This window comes from Chanos chanos, chromosome 5 (assembly GCF_902362185.1).
Source record: "Chanos chanos chromosome 5, fChaCha1.1, whole genome shotgun sequence".
NCBI classification, from domain to species: domain Eukaryota; kingdom Metazoa; phylum Chordata; class Actinopteri; order Gonorynchiformes; family Chanidae; genus Chanos; species Chanos chanos.
The window spans coordinates 20,448,206-20,473,721 of NC_044499.1; the positions used below are offsets into that span (position 1 = coordinate 20,448,206).

The 25,516-nt window shown below is 41.1% G+C and overlaps 1 protein-coding gene across 4 annotated transcripts; it reads right to left on the reverse strand.

Moving 5' to 3' along the window:
* Nucleotides 1-1,506: 1,506 nt before the first annotated feature.
* Nucleotides 1,507-24,976, reverse strand: fgf12a (fibroblast growth factor 12a). Of its 4 annotated transcripts, none has more exons than XM_030774512.1 (6): nt 20,383-20,401; nt 18,048-18,068; nt 14,950-15,060; nt 9,629-9,732; nt 1,778-1,976; nt 1,507-1,622 (listed from the first exon to the last, which is right to left on the reverse strand). In XM_030774512.1, exons 3-6 carry the CDS (start codon nt 14,999-15,001, stop codon nt 1,507-1,509), a joined length of 471 nt encoding a protein of 156 aa, XP_030630372.1. In that variant the 5' UTR covers nt 15,002-15,060; nt 18,048-18,068; nt 20,383-20,401. The 4 variants fall into 4 exon arrangements, with proteins under 4 accessions (XP_030630372.1, XP_030630369.1, XP_030630371.1 ...); XM_030774509.1 differs by lacking the exons at nt 18,048-18,068; nt 20,383-20,401 and adding exons at nt 16,658-16,705; nt 17,541-17,736; XM_030774511.1 differs by lacking the exons at nt 18,048-18,068; nt 20,383-20,401 and adding an exon at nt 24,886-24,976.
* Between the last annotated feature and the right edge of the window lie 540 nt (nt 24,977-25,516).

Genomic DNA, 25,516 nt, shown 5'->3' on the forward strand with positions numbered 1-25,516 from the left:
AACCTTTATTCCTTTGTGTTAGCACCAACATATTCAATCAGTTCAGTGATTCAAATCCTTAGTCATCTTGCTCATTAACTGAGCCACGTTTTAAAGGGCTGGGCTGAAGCAAGCACAGCTCAGGGTGGAAGAGGCTGTAGAAATAGATTGGGAAACACTGACCAAATAACAGATGCTGCCCTGTCTCACACTCACATGTGTCCCCTCTCATTTTGAAGTATGAGTCAGTCGCCATACACTCTTACGTTACCCAGGCCTACTGCCTGACTGCTAATATTGGCCCCATAGTTGGGTGGCTTTTGTGCTTTGGGCTGGGAAAGGGTAGAGGTATGCTACTGACTCAAGGGAAGGAGAAAGGCTTCCTGAGTTGGCCAATTCCGAACGAGCCATATTATGGATAAGCGAAACTTGCAGATACTTCTCTTGTCATGTATAATGATTGACAGGAGTTGCCTGAGTATTTCATTGGATCAGTTCAGGGCTTGAATTTCATTGGGTCAAATTTACATCATTGGGAGCCTCGAAGATGGATGCCAGAGACCTCTACACTTACTTTCTGAAATCTACTGTTATCATGGATAACTGTTCATTGTATTGAATCGTATTGAGGTATAGCTGGAACAGGTCAAGTTGTTCTCTAAAACAGGAAAGAACAACGTCAGTCAAACAGTTATATCTTTGTCAACTTGTGGTTCAAAGCAGAGGACAGTTTTCTTATGATTCATAAAGAGTCTTAGAGATGATCAAAACCACTGAAGCATTGACCACAAAGAACATTCTAACATCTATTTTTCCCCCCAAACATATCCAAGTCACCTTATCTTATATACTATCATACAGCTTTTATTTCATCACTCAAGTCAAAAGAATATTTTTTTTTTTACATTCACCAAAACCTCCCACGCCTGTGTCTGGAGTGCAATAGTGCATTCACGGTCGAGCAATTCAAATAAAACAAACTATTTGTCAGATCCCTACAGCCTAAAAACAAAAACAAACAAACAAACAAAAACAAAAACAAAACAAAAAACCAGAGGTCATAAAACTAATAGAAGCAAGGAATGAAAGAATAGTCTTGTTTTTGATAACAGCAACACAGTTTATCACACGGAGGTGCAAGAGCATTCAAAAACTAACACATGAGAATGCCTTAAAGCTCATTTTTCAAAAGCACAAACTGAAAAAGATGAACATCACTTATTGTTGTGATTCAGGTGTTATTGACATTTTGTTTGCTTGTTTTTGTTGTTTGTTTGTTTGATTTGTTCTGTTTTGTTTTGTTTTTTGCATAAAATGTGAGTTCATGTCCTGATTGAAAAAGTAACATTATTATTTGTTATTAATTTTTTTGTTTGTTTTCCTCCATGTTCTTCTGAAAGATTTTCACAGGCAAGTGTTCCGTTTGTTGCCTTGGTTTAGCTTGTATTACAGTAATTCCCTATAAGGGGAGGTGCTAGGGCGAGGTGTGGGAGTTCTGTGCACAAGGTACCCCATGTTCTGGCCCTGCTATGTGGAGTCCTGGTTGACCGCTTTGCCTCCATTCATTGTGGGAGTTCCTGAGCTTTTCCTGGAGCGTTGCTTCTCTTCAATCTCGTGCAGCGAAGGTTCCCTATACATGCAAACTATAGAGGAAAACACAATTAGCATGCTATCGCAGCTAAAGCTAGCAACAGATGCTACCGTTAACTAGCATCTAGTGTTTCTTTCTCTTTTTTTTCCTCCTTGATTGAATAAATGCTTAGATGGTTGCTATGAGGTTTAACAACATTGGTCTCACCTTCAATGGGTCTGGGTAAAAAGTGTGAGGAGGGTTTGGTCTTTTTCACTCGGTTTCCCTTCATGACTTGGCCTTCTTTGGTGAGGCCCAAAAACCAGGCACGCCCTGACTCCTGCTGCCGGTACATTATCGACGAGTAGATAACGTAGTAGTTCTCAAATACAGACTCTTTGAATTTACACTCAGGCGTGAACATTTCCTGTGGAGTGAAAAGAACAGAAAAAAAGCTGGTGTGAATTAGCTTGTCTCTGTCAGGATGAAACTAAGAAGAAAGAGGGCAAAATATCCCTGAGGGAAAAAAATCCATGAGGAAAACTGCTTGGGAGTGTGTGTGTTTTTTGCCTTGTAGGACTTACGGCAGCGCACGTGTACTTTTCACCTGCTGTACGGTGGGGGATCAGACAGAAATGGCAGGAGTTAGTGTGTGTTATCTGGGTTGGGTGACATGCTGTCAGCAAGCAGACGCTACCCTGCTAGCAAGGTTGCAGAGGTGAGTGTCTCATCCGTCCCGCTGCGATGGCCCAGAGAAACCCAGCAAAGGCCAACAGCCTTAGCCCCCCACCCAACAACACAAATCTGTCCTTCCCTCGAATTTTACAGCAAGGACACTTTGCTTTAATAAGCCGTCTCACCTCTGTTAAAATAGGCACCGAGAGTGTTTATACTAATGGACCGGAACAAACTGATTTAATTATGATATGGGTAGTGCAACCAGTCTTAAACGAAATTTCCAGATATTAATCTTTTGTGATGCACTGACTTAAGAAGGACGCTTAAGCAAAGATGAATTAAAAAAAAAAATCTTCTTAGCCACATTAAGTTTGTTTTTATTGTAAAATATGTGATAAATTTTCCATAGTCACGAACTCTCAGGCACAGCCTGCTGTATTTACAAGCTAGACAAGCTAGACAACGTCTTAAATCCAGTTTCAGAATCTGAAGGAGAGACTAAGGACTATGAAACAAGGCATAAGGGGCTTTTCCCAGGAGCACATTTGCAATCTGTGAGTGAGAATTAACAAGCTGAGTAGCCTACAGAGTGCCCTTGACCTAATCAGCAACAAAGAAAACATTTACATATTAAGAGAGAGCAAACACACACCACACGTGTAGAATTAAAAGCCTTGTCGTGAATACCGATTAGCAAGGGAACGAGGGAAAAAATAATGCAACCCAGAGAACGCAAAGACAGTTGTGCATACATCTGTACAAATTCCTATTGCCGATATCAAATCCAAGCAAAGGAGTCCGATAGAGCAACCATAGCAACGAAAAGCAGACATATTGATGAGATAGCAGAGGCATAAAGAAGGTGCATCAACTGTGAGAAATTAGCAGGTTTTTAGCGGTAAACCTTACAATTATTTAAAAGTGAGCCAACACATTAAATTCTGTCACCAGAGCAGGTACATCCGTGAGACAATGCCAAAAAGAAACGGAAAAGAAAAAACAGAAAGCGCACACACACTTCAACTGAAACCAGTCTGAACTGGATTGTACGAGGTTGAATGGATTCTTTATTCTTGAGACAGGTCTGACAGGACATTATTATTCAGGAGGTAGAGTCGGGTTGGGCCAGCACCGCTGGTGTCTAGACAGCTGCCACAGTCACATTGGCTGTCTAGGAAGGACACGGTACCCATTGTTCAAAATGAACGTTTTTTTATTGTTGTTGTTGTTGTTGTTGTTGTTGCTGCTGCTGCTGTTAGCATTTTTTTCTGAATACCCTAAAGATAACAGCTCAAATTCTCACTCTCACATTAACACCCCTAGCATGTTCATTAATTTAGCTCCTCCCATCAGAGCGTGAGCAAATTTAGCAAAAGTAATCTCACTGCCATTCACTGACACAGTCTTCACATGCAGCCATAATGTTATGTATGTGTGTGTGTGTGTGTGTGTATGTGTGTGTGTGTGTGTGTGAGAGTGAGTGTGAGTGTGTCTGAATGAGTGTGTATCTGTACATGCATCAGGGGAGTGGTAATCATATACTGTAAAACTGCTATCCTGGTTCTCTCCTCTGCTCACATCTCTGTCGATGGTTTTACAGCAACACGTTTTCACAGCAGAGGGACATAAAAAAGAGGCTGTAAAGTCAGTGGACTATTGAGGAAAACAATGAAAGCACTTAAGATGTAATTTATGCACAGGTACACGGGGAACTGGACAGATACACAGCGGCAACTAATTCCCTTATCTCTCTATGAGAGTATGAGTATGTGTCGGAGTGCAAATTCATAAATTAGAAAGCTAATGTATTGCAGTATAAATTTTTCCCCGTTGTACTCCTAATGTCTCTATGTGCGTTCGTGGGTGTATGTGTGCGTGGGTGTATGCGTGCGTGCGTGCGTGTAATAACAATATTGAATTTGTTGTCCATGTACAACATAGATCATACATGATGAATTAGGTGAGGGTTTGTGTGTGTGCGTGCATGCACGTGTGTGTGTGTGTGTGTGTGTGCGCGTGAGCTGAAAACAGGGTGCATGCGTCCATGTGACTGAGTGTATGTTGGAGGTTGTATCTTAGTTAAAGATAGATGTGTTTAAAGTACAGGGAGAGTTGTGGTTACCGCTGTGCTATGAAGTAGGTCACAGTGAACGTGTCATAAATAATGGAGAAGGAATCCTTATCAGAGCCTCTTCTGAAACCCCCCACACACCCCAGCCCTCGGCAGAGCAAAAATCAACGCTGCACCGATCGCAGTCCTGAACATCACCACCTCAACACCGTACAGCTGTAATTAGCACTCTCTGACAACACTACCTAAAGATGCCTCACCCCTCTTACCCTCTTATTTTATCCACTTTACATGACTCAAACTCCAGAATTTTTGATGGGACAGTAATCCACTAGTTGAGACTGAAAACGATGTGGCACTCCAGTGTGAAACAGAACAAGTTTTTGAGATATTATATACAGTATGGCGCAATTGGTTTGGATGTGAGTTTATGAATTATAAAGCGCATGTGAGGTAACTACTGTTGGTTTAATAATGCCCTATTCAGAGTGCAAAAGACTGTAGTTGTGTCAAGACTTTTTGATTGGCTGAAAGACTGAAATGTGAAGTGGCAGATATGCCTGCCGCAGTGTAGGTTGCAACTTGGGGGTGGGTGGCGGGGTGAGGTGGGGTGCTGCTGCATTTATCATGCCCAGTGTGAGGAAAATACCTGGTATCTGTAAGGGTTGTACAGATGAGATGAAAAGGGAAAAAAAAAAGAGAGAGAGAACATGCAGAACAGACACCGCAGTACATCGCCCAGTCTCTAATGATCATGACAGAATGTATGGAGAGATGGAAAGTGGCGAGTTGGCAGGTTTGAAGCTGCTCAACAGAAAGCGGCTCCGTTATAACATGCTCTCACTCTCGTCTGAAGGAGAGAAATTGGCAGAAAGCCTTTCCCCATACCATGTTAAGTTGTGAGGATGTAGACAGAAACATCAGATGCTACTTTAAAAGATTAAAATCTAAAGGTGACATGCCTAGACGCTTTAGGACCGGGCAGTGGCGGAAAGCGTGACTACATTTTCGTGTCAGTCAAAAGGTTTTTACTGTTTTACCGCTGCGTTCGGCGAGTCACCGTGGATGCGAGCCTGGACAGTTTTCAGGGATTTACAGCGATGGATGGTCATCGTGCAGCTTCACTGTGGTGAACAAACCCCCCCGAGACATGTCTGTGCAGATAAATGATCTCATTAAGTGAGAGGATTCTCTCTAAAGTTTAGGTCTTTGGTAAAATGGTTGTATTTATCTTGTCTTATAATAATTATGAGTGGCCACAACTCTCACAGGAAGGAAGTAGCATCAGCAGGTACACCCAGCACTCAGGCTTGTGCTGTTAATGTATTAGGGGAGGTTCCAGCCAATAAGAAGAAATGTGGAAAAGGACATTGAAAATGAAGGGGGGTTTTTTTTGGCTAAAATGATGAAATGCAGGCTTATGTTCCAAAAAAAAAAGTTTTCATTTATCTAGCAGGCACAAATTTGTGTTATGGATGGTTAAAAGGGTTATTTACATAATACCCCATTGCTTGTATATGCCTAATGGCTCAGTGAATTATAAAACTGATAAGAGCCTTAAACATGTAAATGAACCCTAAAAAAATTGACCTTACTTGGTCAACACAATGCAGTGTCAGATATATGATGAATAAAATAACCATGACTCTAGCCAAAGGCCGTTAGAGTGGACTTGTATTCGCCAGCTCTGCTCTAGATTATCATATAAAAATTTCTTCTTATTTATAGGCCACTTGATCATGTCATTTCTTTTCTTTCCTTTTCTTTTCTTTTTTGGTAAAAATGAATGAAAAGAGCACATCTTTGCTTCTACAGACAGCAGAAAGTAGATGTTCATCCACTGAGTGCCCGCAATCAAAAGTACATCTCATCTGAACTCACGCATCCATATCTGTGTGTGTGTGTGTGTGTGTGTGTGTGTGTTGAGTATGTGTGTGTGTGTGTCTGTGTGTGTGTGCATGTGTGTGTGTATGTGTTAGTCAGTTTCTTTTTAATAAACTTTTTACTTGTTAATCACCCAAATAACTGTTATTTATGATGGAAATAAATACTAATGAATTTAACACTCCATCCAAAAAATAGTCGTACACGAGTCTGACACACTATTCATCAACCATGTCAGAAATGCTAATTAGAGCGTAAGACTGAGCATAACGTGAGGCATGCAGATTTGCCTGAAATTTGGACTCATTACTTTTTAACATAGCCCCACGTCCACACATCAGTAACTCTGGTAAGACAGCTTCTGTGAAATCCCACTGTTATGAAATCCACTGGTAGATGAAATGGCATATAGACAGGGAAAAAATAAAAAGAGACAAACTTTTTTTTAGGGTGATAGAAAAAGGAAAGTAATGGTATACATTTAGGTGTCGGGGAAATACTCTTGGAAACCATTTTTACGCTAGAGGGGGTTTTGATTTTCACGGCCATGAAATCTTGCTGATTAATTCAGAGATAGAGAAGATCACAAGATTTCAGAGGCGAGGATGAGCCGCATCATTAGATCTTGGAAAAGACGTTGATCCCTCCGCTGGGTTCCTGGAGCAGGAGAACATGGGCCCCCACCCAGAATCCTCCAGGGAGTTGGAGATAACGAGCACATTGCAGGCCAAAAAAAAAATTCCCTGAATAATTGCACCACTGGAGGACAAACACCGTGGTGCAGTCCCAGATCAAACCTGACCAAAAAAAAAAAAAAAAGTTTAACTTTCAGTGCTGACAGAGAAAACCACTTGATGTGCCTTCAGATGTAACAAGATCCTGAGAAATGTCTTTGTGCTATGCCTGTCAACTCATGAACAAAAACTAACTTGAAGAATTTTTCCTTGATTATTTTAGCTAATGTTTTGATCATAGTGCTATGTTTGTTAACTCAAGAACAAAAAATGATTTAAAGAATTTTCACTGATTATTTTAACTGTAACCAAATTAGTCTTTCTTATCTTGTGACCTTTGGCTGTTCTTTTTATTTATCTTTCTGTTAGCTGTAACCTTTTATAGGCTACATTTTAATTTGCTCAGCATTGGCTTCTCCCTATATTTGTACAAAGCTTCACTTGACAGCTACAACTCTTTCCTGTACAAATACTAATTAAATAAAACAAACAGAATCAACAATGGTCCTCTCATGTATTCACATTTTCTTACTTGCACATTATCACTAAAACCTACAGGAGCTTCAATACTAAAACACATATACGATGCTAAAAGAAAAATATTCTGTTCTTCACTTCAGCATATTACATGTAACACAGAAGGGAGACCTGGCAAGGTCATGGGAGACACCTCCGTTTTTACAAGGACAAAGAACAATTGAGCATAACTCACGATGACAAAAACTGCAACAACCCGTGAACTATAGATGGTGTAGTGAAGTCATACTTGAATGACAGGCTGTAGGTCCATATACTTATGACAGCAGCCCTGCGTTAGAGCATATGTCGAATTGAATTTGTCCTCCATAACAAATGAGCAAATGAAAACCAGTCGGCTGTGAAAACGAGCTGATGAAATTAGCACTGAGTGATGTGGGCAGTGCTATTTTCACTGCGTATGTGTAGCCAACAGGGCAATCAAGACAGAACCAGCTAAACGGATTTTCTAATACTTGGGTAAAGTCAGAAAGAAAAAAAACGGGTGTGGGGGGGGCGGGGGGGGGGTGTTGAATCACTTTGCAGTGGATTGGCGTGTTGTGGATTCCTGTGTCTGATTAAGGCATCTTTAGTGTTTTAATTACTTTGGAATAATGAGACATCTGTTGAGGTAAAAAAAAAAAAAAAAAAAGAAAAGAAAAAAACTGTGACCTGCATTCCTAATCCTGACAATCTGTAAAATAATCACCACTTAAGTGAATACCACTCATCCCTGAGGCACACAGTATTCTACTGCAAATGAATGTACACACTTTTTCAGAAAATGTGGCAAGAAAATGGCTTCTCATTGCGGGGTTGGTGCTGCAGCTCGTCCCAGCAAAAATTGAAAGGGTAGACACAGCGTAGTAGAAGATTACAAATATTAAGATTGCAACCACAGTCTCTTATTTAGCATTCATAACCTCTTGTTTTAAAAAATAAATTACCCTTCAGCTGGGCCCACAGCTCTGTCATTTCCATAACCTGCTGTCACAGGAATTACTGATTGGTGGTCAGCAGTTCTGCTTGAATGATTTGGCCATTAGCGTTGTTTATTAAATATTGAATGAACCCACCCGCTGTTTACGTGCCTCTCCGATCGAAAGGCGGTTCTAGCATGTTAATTTCCCACGATGCGTGGCAGGAGAGAGGCACTCCATATGGCAAGGGAGAGTCCACCCCCCTCTTCAATTAAACCCTCTTTTAGCTAATGAAAACCTTGTTTTCAAACCAGTGACCTTTGATTCCGGAAAACTCTCCTTCAGACCTGTAATAGATTTGATTATATCCCGAAAGTAGTTAGTTATACACAGGGTTACATTATGTCCTGGTCTTAGCCAATAGCCAGTGTACAACAGCCATTACAGTCCATTCTCCTCGGTGGTATAAAAGACTAGTGCTAATTTAGAATTACAAAATGAATTGCAACCGTTTGATTACAGCTGAGTGACAGGTAGAGGCCCTTGTTATTTAGGGACAAATCTCTAAAAACGGAACAGACAGACATTTCCTCACTTGATCTTTATGGAACAGTAGCTACGACAAGTTAAACTGTCCTCTGACCAGCCATTTCACAGGCTGTCACACACCCCAGCTCACTGCAACACACTGTTAAAAACATGGCTCTCTCACTCACAGTTTACATGAAAACTATGAGAAGAAAGCATGTTCTAAAATTAAACTTTTTATGGTTTTACAAATCAAAGAACTGTGGTGAATGCTTCTATATAGTCTTAACAAACTACAGCATTTCTTTTAAAGAAAGCATTTTCTGTAAAGAATCCACCTGAGTAAAAAATCTGCATGAACACAGTTTATTCACTGTGATCTTGACATGAGCATCACTAAACACTAAAACTGCGAGAACATTCTAGAAAACCCCATTCACACAAGAATGCAAGCTCTCAACCATTCAAGCTGCTGGAAAATATCCAAAAGAAAGCAAAAAATGCACACACACAAACACACAAACACACACACACACACACACACATATATTTACACACACACACACATTCTAATAAATTAATTTTCTTCCCTCCTTTCTTTCTTTCTTTCTTTCTTTCTTTCTTTCTTTCTTTCTTTCTCTCTTTCCTTGTCCTTCTATTGTTATTTCTTTTGCTCTTATGTTTTTGTTCAGTTCCTCGACATATTTACACAAACGGACATAAATGAAATTGAATAAGCGTAACTTACTGAGCTGTAGAGAAATCCCTCTGCATTCATGCCAATGTAGAAGCCAGCCTTGACTCCCTGGATGGCCACTACACGCAGACCGACTGGAATAAGGTTAAACAGGGCTGGTAACAAAAAGCAAGAAAGATACCATGTCCTTCAGATTATTGTTTAACACTGTCTGGTGAATTCACACACCTGCACACCAGCCAAAGGATTCTGAAATTCTTTAACTGTTAAGCCCTCAAGGCCAGAATTTCTGCTGTTGTACAGGACATGTGCAAAAAAGCAGCAGCAGCAAAGTGAATATTTATGACATACGAAACAGACACTGGTAAATGTATAAGACTTGAAAGCTACTGGACTGAGCCCAAGGATTGAGCACTGACTCATAGAGGCCTCAGTGACTTCAAAAGGCACATCAATGTCAGAGCATACAGATGTGCTGTCATTCAAGTGCAGGGTTCTTTTTGAGGCTGGTGAATTCCTAAGTGAGGTCAAGGGGAGAAGGTGTATAGATCCATTGGAAGAAGGTCTCTCGCTGAGCTTTGATTGGCAGGAGCTAAATCTGATAGGGGTGCTACAGACAAGGGAGGTGCCAGCTCTCGCTTGTCCATTGAGCTGATTCAATTTCACTTGATAAAAATCGACGTCTGGTGTATGGCGTGTAAATTGGCTTTACGGCTTCCAGATTCAGGTGTGTGTGTGTGTGTGTGTGTATGTGTGTGTGTGAGAGAAAGGGAGAGAAAGAAAGAGGGCGAGTGTGTGTGTGTGTGTGCGTGCGTGGGCACAAAGCTGCACATGTTGCAGCTATTGCCGTAAACCAAGAGATAAGAGATTACACTCAGGTGCAGTCTCTCTGAGGAGAGCTCTTTCCTCATATCTTTAGTTTTCTGCGGCGGTCTTACATCAGCCTTGGCGTTTTTAAAAGGAAATCTGCACCTCTGATGAAACACTGCACAACAGACTGCAGTGACAAGGGCATAAGCAGACAGCAGCTCCACACAGAGAAACCTTCTAGAATGATCCATCTTTTTTCATAAGCATTCCCAGCACTACCACAAGTATATCCTCTAACTTCTTGTGACTGAAAATTAACTTCTATAATTCCTATGATTGGACAATCCTTTTTTTTTAGATTGACAGATGTCAAGAGCTCTGTCTTTTGGCTATATCTTAAATGATTTGGGGGAAATGTGGGCTTACAAAGGCAATGACCTTTTAAAAGGCAATGGTTTTCCTTAGCTTATTCTCAAACTCTAGCTCTATCATATGAAGTCCATGACAACCCAAAGCCCAGTTTTACTAACCACACAAAACCCTATAATCACTTGGTCTTGTCTGAAGTCTTCAGAGTGGCAAAGCCTGTTTGAACCCCTCATACAAAGTCAGCTGATATACCACACACACAGTACTGGGAATGAACCTGTAGCTCAACACAGAAGGGCAGAAACCATAATCTGTGTGGACATAAATCCTCAGTTAAGAGAGCAGCACAGGAATTTAGAGCTGATGGATGCAGCTGAGTTACTCAAAGAGACAAAGGCATCTCACAGACCAATTCACAACCGGACAGAACAGACGCTTACAGTCCAGACATCTAGCCATCCCGACGCAAGAAAAGATTCCAGTCTCGTTCAGCTGCCGCACGTTGACTGGCTTTTATTCGATAATGATTAATGACTATAATTACCCTGTGTCATAACTAAATTACACAGACAGTGAATCGCTGACATTCACAGACAATAGTGGCATATGAGACAGTAGTCTCCTCTACTGAATGAAATAATGTATAGCCTGTCTGTGCTAAACTTTTCATGGGTGTTTTTTTGAGCTTGGCAACATGATGAAAATAGAGCCAGATAACCATCATTCTGGGAGGAAATGTCACTGGCTCATCAGATTCTTGTCTGAATCACTTTCCTGTCATAAATGACGACAATAGCTTTTCAAAGAGATGAAGTTTGTCACTTTCATCACAGTTTTAGTTTTTATGCATATGCCAAATAATATACTCAAATAATACAATGTCACAATAATGTTCAATTCGGTTCCCAGGACATGTCCTTTTGGAGATGTCTGATCCCAGAAAAAAAAAAAAAAACATTTATTATGTAAAATCTACGTAACAATTAAATCAATGTTGATGGTACTCTGACTTCGTGGTCTCTGTGGTGGACATCATTGTCTATAAACTCCGGCGAACTGCAACATCAGCAAAAGAGACTCGAATGAATCCAGCAGGTTACACGCAGTGTGTGGTGGGTGTCTCTTTGACTGAAGTGCTGACTGCTCAGATAGAATGGCCATTTGAAAATGAGTTACCTTTCTCATCAACATGGACCATGGAGTTCAAGAGTCAAGGAGTTAAAGGTGGAAGAAATCCATTACTCTGGGAATCGATATATAGAGACAAGCTGGCCCTGAATGACAAGACCTTTTTCTGTTTTCACTGTCTTCCTCTCCCCTTCTGATCTTCTCTTTCTCTCCTTCTCTCTCTCTTGCTTTCTCTTTCTTTCTTTTGCTCTCTTTGGAGCATTAGGATGCTCGTGGTGAGAGTTATTCATCTGGTACAAATGGAAAGGGATATTTTTAGTTTTTATTTACTGAATTATTTACCACAGTTTACTCCGCTCTTCCAATCCATGGAGCTGCATGACAGGTGAATACTAAGACTACAGAGCCGTGGATATTCTGCTTCCACAGAACAGCCTCAAGTTATTCAGTCATTCCCCCCGTTACCGAATCCTTTTGTGGTTTTGCATTTCAACTAAAAGCCTGGAGCTTCATACCTGAATTCTACCTTAAAGTCATAAATACTTGTGTCAGAACTGTTCTGGGGCACAACAATACTCAAACCCGAATCGCTGTCCTGATTTCTACAAAATGGTCTTAAAATGGTATGACAGTCAAAGGAATACTCCAGCAACAATTTTTTTTCCAAGTAATTTCAATGCATTAGATCAGTCCAAACAGTTGTGACAAGGACTTTTAAACATATTTTTTTATCTGAATTTGGGTTTTCTAGAATCTATAGTCTGCAGATTAACATTCCCCAAAACCACCTCCCTCTCTTGTGAACAGCCTACCAGACTGAAAATTACTTTCTGACTTCTGGATTAAAGTCATGCCTTAGTATCACATTATTAAATCTCTGAACCAGCTTTGTTTTGGGGGGATTTTTTCTTTGTTTGTTTTTATTTCTGTGTTCTGTGTGTATATTAAATAATCCAAACATACATCATTTTTTTCCGCCCTGCTAATGATTAACACTGTATTTTTTTTTGCCATGATGGCTTCCAGTGGCAGTGAGCCATGCATAAGTAACGTCTCTAAAGTGAAGGATACTTGTACCTCTGTGATAAACAGCACCTTCTGCCGACTTTCCATTCAGGGAGTGAGAAATAGAAAGAGAACAACAGATAAATGGTTGGCCGTGGACCTGCTTGAATTTGCAGCCAGAGACGTGGATACATTAGGAACACAGCCAGGGGCTACGACAACTGTCATGTCACGATCTAGCCTTATTGAAAAAAAATCTGTTCACCATTTGTTTTGATGTGGGGCTATTTACTAAGACAAATGACTTTATTTAGCAACTAAAAGAAATGTTAACATCCATTCCAAAATAACCTTGACATAATCCATGTTTTCAACCTAATACATTTTAATTAACAAATGTATTGATCCCATTTAATAAAAAAAGGGGCTAGTTCTTTCGCAAATCGATAAATGAAAACGTGGTGAAGGAAGGCGATGTTTTCATTAACGATAATTCTTTCACGTACAGTCTTTCCTCATGTACAAAAGAAAAATGTTGTTCTTGCTTTGAATTTTGACTAGGATTTGACAATTTGATTCACTGTTTGCTTTAAAAAACATGTCTGTTTATTCCAGATGATATTGTATTGTTTTCTTCTTTGAACATTACTCATAATGTAAAGGCTGGTAAAATCTTTTCAGATAATTCGTAATTATTGTTTTTTTTTAAACTTACTCCTTGATACGCAGTTTACTTGAATGGACTCATTATTATTACACGTCAAACTGGTCCTGTGGTTACTTCGGTTTCTGTTCACCTTTAAAGCAAACTGCAGACAGACTGTTCCTCCCAAATGAATCTAAGTATAGAAATATACACTTATCCCTGTCATCTCTACACTGGGAATTCAATCATCTAGTTGTTTTTTTTTCATACCTCTGAAAATACTGTCTTTTATGGGGGACTGCAGATGAAGAGCAAACCCAGTGTGACACCCAGTATTGTGTCCACTTGATGTTTCCCTTAAGAACTGGTTTCAGACCTGCTGGCCGAACCCCATGTGAAACTGTAAGACAGTTGAAACTATGCCCATAAAGGAGGCAAATCCTCAGCCGCACAAGTAGCTTTGATGTTTGACGAAAAAAAAAAAAAAATACATTGCACTTTCTCTGTATTTTTTTTTCCTGTGGGAAATCCTAATCCTTCACCATATAACTAGTTATCATGACAAATAGATCCTTCCCCATTAGAGTCATTACACCTAATGAACAGATACACTACTCTCTCTATTTCTCACTGTCTCACTCTCGCTCGCTCTCTTGCACATTCTCTCTCTCTCTCTCTCTCTCTCTCTCTCTCTCTCTCTCTGCACTTTGAATCCATTCCCAATGACTCTTTCTACGGGTATATTCTGGAGAGTGGAGACTATTCCGTAAGCAGGCAGTATTACTGAATGAGAGAATGGCCATTTTATGTGCATCACTTGAGTGCTTCCCAAAGTGTTTAACAGTGGTCCTCGAATATGGAGGCAGGCGCTTCGGACTGCCTGTGACTCTCAGAGGAGGAATGACTCATGGAAAGGCTTGCCCTTACAGGAAGGCTGTGTGCTGGCTTCACCTTACTCCCCCTTTTTCAATTAACCATGAATTCAGTGCTCACAACAGCACAGCTTTGAGCACTTTACTTTCTAAACATTTTAACGTTTCTCTTGCTCCTGTTCAAAAAAGCTCTCCGCAATTTACTCAATGTGCCTTTTGAGCCACTGGATAATACTCGGTGCGAAAATAAACATATAGTCGTTTACCTCCGTAATTAGTATTGAAACATTTTTATTGTGAAACACTTCGTGTTGATTACTGTAATTACACAAAGTCAAGTTATGTAAGAGAAACCCTATCAGGCAAAATATCAGTTTCCCCCTGTCAAGCTCATTCCATTTTGACTCAGATTGAATATACTTTAAAGTTGTCCTGACATATTCTGATTATTTGAGCGGTTGGTTTTATGGAATACTATTGTGCGTGCATGCATGCTGTGAGTTATACATGCTGGAAATAGTAGCTTTTCGGAAGACACTCACTGTAGTCGCTGTTCTCGTCCTTGCTGCCGTCGATGGTCCCATCGGGCTGCATTTGCAGGTAGAAGCCCTGCTGGCTGAACAGTCGTGTCACAATGCCTTTCAGCTGTGGCTCTGCAACATATTACACAACCCCAACAAACGAAACACACCACCCCCAAACCAGTACGTCAGATTCCATTCTTAACACATCAGATCAACACAAAGACTAGAGTCCTAGATAAAGACGTTGCAATGACACATCACAGACTCGTAGATAAAGACGTTATGCACATGTCAAGCTTGAAATGAGAGGTGGACTGTCTTTGACATCAGGTGGATGCACTGGTTAAGGTGACATAGTCTCTGCACTAGTGGGCATCCTCAGTGGTTTATTATCAGTTCTACAGACAAGATATCTGCTGCTGGTTTTGGGACAGAGAGTACTTCCAGGAGGTGACGGTACTCAATAGAAGGAGGTGTACTAACTGATTGAAATCGAAAGATTGGGTTGTGCCTTGGGCCCTGTGGTGTGAGAGTGAAAAGCAACCCGAGAGTGACCTGACAGCCAGAAAAGTCCCATAGATAAAACATTGAACTAAGAACCAGGTCAGAATTCAGTGGCACTGTTGATCTCCATGGTGGTAATGATCAGAAAGCGTACAGATCAGCTCTGTCATTAATCACTGGCCCCATCCATCCACCGTATACCCTAGTCTCTGAGACAGGCTGGAAGAGCCATCAATCACTCCAGCAATCCCGCCTGCATCCATCAGGGAGAAGCATCACTAAATCACATGTGAAAACCGCACCTCAATAAATAAAAGCTTGATGCATATGGCAGAGAATAACTGGCCATAGACTGACTCTAACCTGAGGAAAAAACATTGTTTGTGTTAATGTGTGTATGAGTGTGTCAGTGTGTTTGTGCACACATGGATATGTGTGTGTGTGTGTGAGAGAGAGAGGGAGAGAGAGAGAGAGAGAGAGAGTGTGTGTTTGTTTGCACATGTGTGTATTCCTCTATTCAAAATAAGTCTGTTCAAAACACTTCTAGCCCTTTTTTTAAGCTTGTTTATCATGTGCAGTGAGTGTGTGTATCCATGTCGTTTTGAGCCATAAAAAAATGCTCCAATTTGCTCCATTGCAGAAACATTAACAGTTACAATTGGATAACGTTGACAGATGAGTTTTATGATTGTGAAATGGAGAATGATCACCTCTACTACTGAAGTCACCACAATTCACAGGAGAAACACGACACATCAGCACAGAGCAAACGCCAGCCCCACTGCACTCATAGCGATACTCCACATGTCACACACGTACTCAGACAGACGGGAATGGACAGACCACAGAGGCTTGGGGCTAAAGAAACCAAAGAGGGCCTGGAAGCAGACAGAAAAAAAAGATGGAGGAAAAGATTTGGGAGGAGGAGAGAGGGAAGGGACTGAGTACCTAAAGGGAGGGGGGAGAAGGAAAGGACAGAGAGAAAACAGGGAGGAAGGGAAAGAAAAATGGGGGGAGAAGAGGTAACTAGAAATATAAGAAACAGGGAACTGAAGGACAGGAGATGGGGAGGAAAAAGTCGTAAGCATACTACAAAAGACTTGGCAGACACAGGCGACTGCCATTAGACAAGAGCTAGCACCCCTCTCAAAGAGATCGACATGGGCGCGAAATGATGTGGTGACGGGGAGACAGCAACACGGATGCAGGCTGAGCTACTGACCTAGCCTGACGCCCTTACGGGACACCTGTGGAGGATTCGAGGGCGCATCTTACGGGGAGAAGGAAAAACAACATTTTTTACAGACAAATTCTACACCAACGGCCGTTATAAAAGTCAAATACTTGACAGTATCTAAAAAAGGGGGGAGTAGGTTGCACCTCTCTGTGCTTAAGAATGCACCCCTCACAGCCTGCCCTACTTCATGAGACGTGCATTTGAAAGAAGAGAAGAATGTGATTTTTTTTTTCCCTCTCACGCATCGTACCGTTTTTCTTTGTGTAGAAAATGACGATAGCGTGGCACAGTGGGCTGTGATACCGGTGCCCATCAATACAGATGATCACACAATCCCTCCCCACACTGCAGTAAAGCGCGCTCTCCGTGATAAACATTTACCATTAAAACATTTCATTTGAGAGAGCCGTGGTGCACTGCGGTGCCACTTGCCCCTGGCTGTTTCAAATAGCAGAGTTGCACTATTTAAAACGGCATTGGTTCAAGCTTAAGTGGATTGGCTGCTCGTGTATACTGGCAGATTACAGGGGTGGATATTACTTATCGAAAAATGCACAGCCTCACATAAGAATGCTACGAATGGCGCTGAAATAATAACACTGATATAACATCAATATAACAGATATATCCAGTCATAACATTACAACAAAGAAACGGGTTACAGTCAGATTGGTATGGTTCGGCTGGAACTCGTTTGAGAACACGTGAGCTATGGAACAGGTGGGATTTTTTCGCATCGCAGTCTGAATACCGCGGAGAGTATCTCTCCAGCGGTTCAGGCTGAGCCTTTGACTGCAGTAGTCTGTGCTCGATTAGGGGGCGGAGGCGGGGGCGGGGAACTATTTTCTAAAAAATCGGATACACTGACCTGGTCGCCGTCGAACAGGTCTTTTCTTGCCGCTGCAGAAGCGGACTTTACTAAAGACCCCAAGGAAATGTCGTTCGCAGAGAGACCGGGGGTCTTTGCTTGGGCTGGGGCGCCGTTTGGAGGTGGAAACCCGGTCGCTGTTTGATTCCCTTGCCTGGCGTTTCTGACGGATCAGGGAGCTGGCGATCGCGGCCATCTCCCCAACGGGCAAGCCGAGTTGTTAGACAGAGGTCGACTGGTACAGCTGCTAAGCGCAATAACTTGCAAAGACGCTTGAACTGTCCGCTCAATATTAGCCAAATGTCATCCCGATTTCTTTAGAAAATCCACCTTTTCCAGCGAATCATAGTTGAATTAGAAGACTCATTTGAAACTACACTCAGGTGGTTGCGAGTTAAAAAAAAAAAAAAAAGCACCCACGAGTCACATAAACGTTTTCCAGTGATGCATGTAATTATTGTGTCAGCTGTCAAACAGTTGAGTATCTCTTTTCAAACGTGTCGTCACGATTGCTATTTTTTCTTTTTTGTAATCTTTGATTAAGAAATCATGCGTACCCTGTCACGCAATTTTAATGAGTCCCAGGTATTCCAGGTGAATCGAGCCGTGTCTCCAAACAGAAGCCACATCGATCCTCCACAGAACGAATATTACATTATCCAAATGATATCACTTATTCCAGATGCGTGGAACTCTGCGTTAATGACGGCTGACAGGTTCAGCCGTTTGCCACTACTGGATCCTACTGCAAAGCTTTTCAACTTTCTAATATGTGTAACCGACGGCATAAAATAAAGAACTGCTAAGCCCTTCCTGCTGCCCAGCGCTCTCCTGGACTACGGGCATCTGTGCGATGCGCCTGCAACTTCAACAATCCTCACTGCACTCTCTGACAAAGGCGATAGAATGAGATAGAGCAGCAACATGATGTCGCCAACTGAAAAATTAATATTAAGTTATTGAAAAAAAAAAACGACAAGTACACAGTGCAAGAAATACTGGTTCCCGGAATTACAGAGCCCCTTGCACGAAAGTCCGACTTAAACGCTCAGTGAATGACCGTTTGCTTAGGTTTGTTATCACGAAACTGGGTGTGCTGCCTCTAGCAGACAAGACAAGCAGTGAATGGGGGTGCGACGCTATCTCTCTCTCTACGCAATCATACGTGATTGAGGTTTGGATGAGGAATTCGCCGGAGCAGAGAGAGAGAGAGGGAGAGAGAGAGAGCCGCTTGTCTTTGCTCCAGTGTATAGAGGCTACTACTGTATACACTAATTCTAGTACATTTCGTCACTGTCTTCTGTATTCTGACTCCAAAGAGTGCTTATACTACTTCTGCCGGGCATATTTACATGTCCGTTTTTAAATGCGCTTGACTTGGTGTGTTACCTATTCGAATCCAGGTGGCAAATGGATTATTTACCCTAATATCTATTCATAAATTCCATTACTTCTTCCATCCATCACTTTTCCATCAATCCATTCATCTATCCGTTCGTCCATCCGTCGACTACACGTCTATGAACATGTAAATCCCATACATAGCCTATTGTACTAAACACTCTTGAACGCTGTAATACCATGGACAGTACACCGAACCGTGCATAACATCGTTATTTAATATTTTAAACGACTACATTAATTAAACGACGGTGGTTTTACTTAACATATTAATGTCTTTAATTAAAACATAACAACACAGTGTCGTTATTATTCACACTGTATTACGGATATTTTTTTGTCGGTGATTCAGTGCTATTCTTTTCTTACTTGTTTTACCTTTAGTCCTGACAGAGATATTGCAATATTCGCCTCCGACTATCCACACATATGTTTTGTGACACATGACCTTATTTCTTTACACACTTATTTGGTTCCCATTTATGTGGATGACGTAGTACAACTGCCACAGTGAGGCGTGCATAAAACAAAAAGCATGACTCTAGAAGCCAGCGCTCTTGAATTTATACTTTGATCCATGCACAGAGATAACATACTGCATCCTTAAAGTCACTGGTAGGGTAAGGTATACCACAGCAGTGCAAAAAAGCCTACTGCAAACATACTTTTACCACTACATGACACTGACTGACCTTGGCAACAAAACATTCAACAGTGAAATGACGTCCATTTGGCTCATGGGGGGCTCACAAACATACAGTAGCATGGCTGCAAAGCCTTTCTTGCTGCAAATAAAACAGCATTGTGAAAACTGAACTGAAACCTCAGGGGTTCTGTCTTCCCTGTGAACACAATAACTAAAGGAAGGTGGCAGTGCTGGTGATGGTGCTGGGAACTTACACTCTGGCCCTCTGCAGACTTGTCTGCGTGGGTGGACCACGTGGCTGCGACACGAAAAGCCTCTTGCTTCCATGCCATGGAACCGCATTAAACATTCACACTGCTTTTCTGAGTTTGACTGTGTTCCTCCGACTTTAATGTGTAGCCAAGGGAGAATGGAGATTCTCTCTCTCTCTCTCTCTTTTTTTTTTTTTTCAAAAAATTTCTTTCTGTCTCCCCAAGTCACCTTGGGCTGTTTGTGATGTCATCCACATACTTGCCACTGAAAGGCATGTTAACTTCATCCTATTTGGCTATTATCTGTCCAGAAATGTACACCTTTGACAAGTAAGGACAAAGGAATGCACTTACTCTAGTAACTGCAACTACCCCGACAAGGTAAAGCGTACTGTACAACTCTTAATTCTCTTGTGAATTTTTCACATTCTGGTTGCTGGAAAAAAAAGTATTTAAACTAAGAGTTCAGGTTACTGCTTTGCACAATTTAACCTCTATGCTTCCAATGTGAAAGAACAATCCAAAATATCAAAGGAAAAAGTTTTTCTTAAAACAAACAAAAAAAAGAACCTCTAGACATTGCCCAACTGTGTGATTGGCCAGTTTGCTCACAAGGGACATGATTGGCTGACAGCCCATCAGTAAGCTATTATTCATGAACAATGCTATAATCCCAGTATTCCAGTGGGGCTGTAAACTGAGTTCAATTTGAAACCTGTGAATCTAATTTCAGTGTTTGTTTTTTTGTTTTGTTTTTTATCATAGAACCAAACCAGTCTCCGGAGACAGAACCTCCTGTTTGATCTCATAGAGCAAAAGCAGACATACCCATTGAAACAAATTGCTGCAGTTGAATAAGCATATTTCAATTCGTTTCTTATAATTTTATATAGTATGCTTTTTTTTGGTATGGACACATGATTTTAAACAGTATCATTTTTTTCCCCTGTTCATATACATATAATTTTATATAGCATACGTTTGCTTAATATACATATGATCTATATAGCATAATTTCACTTCTGAAAACATTATTTTAATAAGTGTTATAGGCTTACTCTCTCTTGGTCATAACAATTTTAAATAGCAGAAATGAAAATAGCATTGGGGGACAATGCAGATCTCTGACGTATTTAAGGACCATTACAACACTATTATAAATTCTTGCTGTTGCACCTAACAGCAAACAACCCAGTTAATATAGTTTTGTGTGTCTTCACTACCTATTAAAGCAGTTCACTCAGCCCGTGTCATTTTTATTCATCATCAGTCATAAAATCTGTACTTAAATTCTAAGTATGTGACATCCAAGCATGAAATGACGATAATGTCTGACAAAGACATTGCAACCAATTATATGAGTCTACTTGCTAACGTTTAGCGGCTCATTACCATAATGTTATTAGGCTGTGTTAGCAAATTAACAGCAGACAGCTGAAATGAAATTGCACATACGTTAAAAATCATCGACACATAGCCAGTTTCATATTCCCTGGTATTAAAGCAAATGTAAATTTTTAATAGTTGCAGCAGCACAGTTCTTTTTCTTCTTCGTCTTTTTCGAAGGCGCCCCTCCAATCAACGTTCTGACAAAACCGAAAACTCGGGACTGGCTGTAAAGGCTGATTAAATCCATTTCCTACAATCTATTGCCATCTAGTGTTCACCTCGGAGCAGTGCAATCGAATTGTTTTTTTTTTTTTAAACAAACTGTCAGCTTAATGCAGTAGCTCAGACAATTACGGTGATGAGAGAGCTTTGAGTTATGCGCCTAATATGCTGAGCCAGCATTTCTTACGCACTCATATTCTGCCCCACATATCACCTCTCCATAAAACGGCACTGCATGCTTTAGGGTCTGATTATGGTTATGTCAATATATAGGTACTGGAAATGATGATGGACTTTCCCTGTGTGTGGACTTCCCAAGCATGACCATATACATTAAGTGTGTTGATTTGACGGAAAAACGGTGATCTCTGAGCACTCAACATGAGCAGCTCCTGAGGTACTGTCTGTTAGTATTTTTCTCTGTTCAACCTTTTGACTCATTAGGTTTTTAGGGACAGTGGTGGTGATATTACATTCCCCCTAATGTATTAAGTTGTGTACATTACAATATTATAAATGGTTTATGATAACATTTGGCAACAGCATCTACCTGTATTTGGTATGCCCGGTTGTAGTCTTTCTAGAGTCCTATCCAATCACCATAAATAAAAGAAATGATTTTTAATCGAGGCTCTGACCTCACCTGTTCCACTCAGAGTCAAAGAATATTTTACTCTAGCACTAGCCCATTGTTATCCAGGCAATGTACCCTCCTGTGTGATTTTGTATCAACCCTAATCCCACCAATTTTGTTCTTATACTCATGTTTGAAAGATCTTGATCGCCTTACTCAGGGCAGTAGGACTGAGAGTGAAACAAAATGGTCCACAAAGGCAGACACCCAGGAAGACTTTGCCTACCATGGGTTTAGACTTAGATTTCATTTTATAAAACGCAATTTGGTCAGATCATTTTAAATGTGAACAATAAAATAATCAGCACATCTCCTGGGTCAACATTTCTTTTTTGTGCAGTAGTTTTTTCATATATTCATGAAGGGACAGTAGTTTGAGTGTGTGTTTCATGAGTCTTGGTAAGATGCAATGCTGAAGAGAAGTATAAATCCAGTGCAGTTCTAAAATGATGCCTCATTCCATGGGATAAGAATTGTGGTAATTTAACAATGGCTTTTCATGTTAACACCATATGTAGGACATATTCTAAAAGTGTGATTTCAGCACAACAGAAACTGAACCCTAACTTCAGTTCAGTGAAACAAATTCTGGACCACTTGCCACTAATTTTACTACTGTTTTGAAGAGTGTGTAATACCACTGGCTGCCATAAATGATTATTTAAAAAAAAAAAAAAACGTTTTTGAACAAAATTATTTGTACTGATCCAACAGACCACAAACAGAGCTGAATGCCCAATGTCCAATCATGATTTCCTACAAACAGTATGATATGTACAATACACACATACACACACATACACATACACACGCGCACGCCATGTTATATGCCATTATAGTGCTCATATTGTTTATGGCACAATAATACATACATACCGATGCTTCAAATTCATAACCACACAGTGGGAAAGATGAAGAATAGACACTCCTGGCTACAGTTTCACTGGGCACAGCCATATTATACAAATACAGTCAGAGCCTGTCAAAGGTGCTTTCCAGATAATTCCACTCTTCCTTAAGAATATTTAGAGGCAATGAGACTTGCATAGCAAGAATATGATGAACATTAGGGGAATATTAGAGATGTAATGTATGCATACGTATGAAGAATACTTGTCACAGCACAAGCCAATACATAAGTGACAAACGTCTGAAATGTCATTAATGTAATGTTAAACTTTACACCATGTTTCTGTGAAACTTTAGGTCCAGTTAAAATTCACACAATTGGGCATCCTGCTGTGCACAAAACACATGCACACACACACACACACACACTCACACACACATACATACACACACACACACACACACACACACACACACACACGCACACTAAAACATATATTGCAAGCAAAAAAAAATAAAGCTAACACAAATCACCTAAAGAGTTGTTAACTGATACAGCAAAGTGTCCTCTAAGTTCTACTGCAGTGATCTTCACCCTAGAACAATGTACAATTGAGTTGCCTATTAAAAAACGATGGATAAACAGAAAAGATGTATGGGTCAGCAAAAGTGTGTCAAGCCTAATGAAGGCAAGGAATAAAAAGAACCTGCACTACGTTACCTTGTAGCCTTACACAACCTTTGCGTGTGTGTGTGTGTGTGTGTGTTTGAGAGAGAGAGAGAGAGAAGGAGAGAGAGAGGAAGTGAGGGAAGAGAGGGACAGAGAGAAAGAAAGAGGGAGAGAGTGAGAGAGACTAACGGTTGTACAAATGTATATGTGTATTCTGATGTAGTAAATGTGTGTATACTAGTTACACTTACATTTACAATGGAATGAAGATATGGATGTATGTCATACATATCAGATGATCTGGATGACCTCTAATAAAGTCCTTGTGTACATATTTTTATTGTTACACATGTTATTGCATTTATAAGTCCACTGTTGATGTAGTGCACTCAACCAAAGCACTCCTTCACGGTCATATATTCACTCTAACAAATACGGCTGTACGTGATGACTGGAGAACACTTACTGCAAGTGTCATTCTCGAACTGTTGTCATAATTTTGTTTTAAAAGTGGGCATTTCATGTATGACACGTACTCATGCTGACTTTCTCATTGACTGACATTAAAAGGTTGTGGGCTATTGGTATTGAAGTTGCAGCAGTGTCCAGTCATTTGTGAGTTGGGAGACAATTTCTGTGTATACTGAACAAGGTGAGTTTCCAGGAAAGGAGCGCGGACACCAGCACTGCCAATGCGCAATGAAGTTGCTGTCCAAGGTGCTGAATCACGTGTAGAAGTTGCCTTTCGTGGAGGACACTCGAGACCTCCAATAGCTATTGCATGCACTCATACTACACGGCTTTCGTTTTCTTAAAACGATAATAGCAGATGCATGCTTGGCACAGTTTAACAGATTGCCTTTGGTGCTTGGGGCAAACCGTCAAGACTTTACTACATTCTCTTTGACTCTTTGTCCCTGGTGACCAAAACAAATGTCCTTGAGGTGGAAAGAAATTTCTGCTCATATTTGCTATGTTGCTTTTTTCATATACAAGGTTATTAACCTGACGACGATCACGATAAGGGATGGATGTCAGGCGTGCGATGATATGACATGAGGAGTGGAAGTCGTATGAAGCCCGCACAAACAAGTTAACGAAAATGCCAGGAGTGTGTGACTCTCGCGCGCTACTGTCACTGCGCAGCGATTCGGCCGTGAGCACATCCGACAGAGCGAGCGTAAAAAGTACCGCAGACTCGGAAGATGTGCTCACACACGTCAGCGGCCAATGAGATCGTTTTTCATCGCTGAGCGGAGAGCATGCACCCGGTTATGTCTCACCACTGGTGGTTGTGGTCGACTCCGATCGTTGTCCACAGAGACACTGCAGCATATGCGCTCCTTTCTTCAGGAATAGCTTCAGAATCCTCATTGATTTGAGTTGATGTGGTGCTCAATCCACGCAATCGGACACAACAGTATCACATCAGAGGGTAATAGCTAGCGTAAGTGCCTCGTGTGGATGTCCTCGCTGTCCCAGGTGCTGGTTTAGCGCATTAAAAACAGCAAAAGCGCAAAGACCACCGGACAAAACCGGCCTGAGCGAGACATCTTTGAGTGTATTCACATCCACTATTTTCCTTAGCGACGGTCACTCGCTTTAGCAAGGTTAGCTTCGGTAACAAGCTGCGCAAGGACGTTTAGGGTAATTCCTTGATTCTGATGCCCATGCCTGCGTTTTTTACTAGCATACGTAAAATACAAGCCACGCCGGTAGCATGCACGCAAAAGTTAGACTGCAGGAGTAAGTGGCAGGACAGCCACGGGTGAGGTATTGCGGGCGATTCATCCCGGCGAAACAACACGACCAGCACGGAGCGCGAGGCGGCACAGATGTTTGGATTATAAAGCCAATTGTTTCGTAGTCCATAGGGAACCAGGGAAAGAGAGACGTATAGCCTACGTCAGATGC

Coding starts and splice junctions, on each gene's coding strand:
- fgf12a (XM_030774509.1), bottom strand. CDS start 17,736: ATGGCCGCGATCGCCAGCTCCCTGATCCGTCAGAAACGCCAGGCAAGG. Junction 16,706..17,540: donor ACCTGTTCGACGGCGACCAG/GTCAGTGTATCC, acceptor TCTCCCCGTAAG/ATGCGCCCTCGAATCCTCCA. Junction 1,623..1,777: donor TTTACCCAGACCCATTGAAG/GTGAGACCAATG, acceptor TTTCCTCTATAG/TTTGCATGTATAGGGAACCT.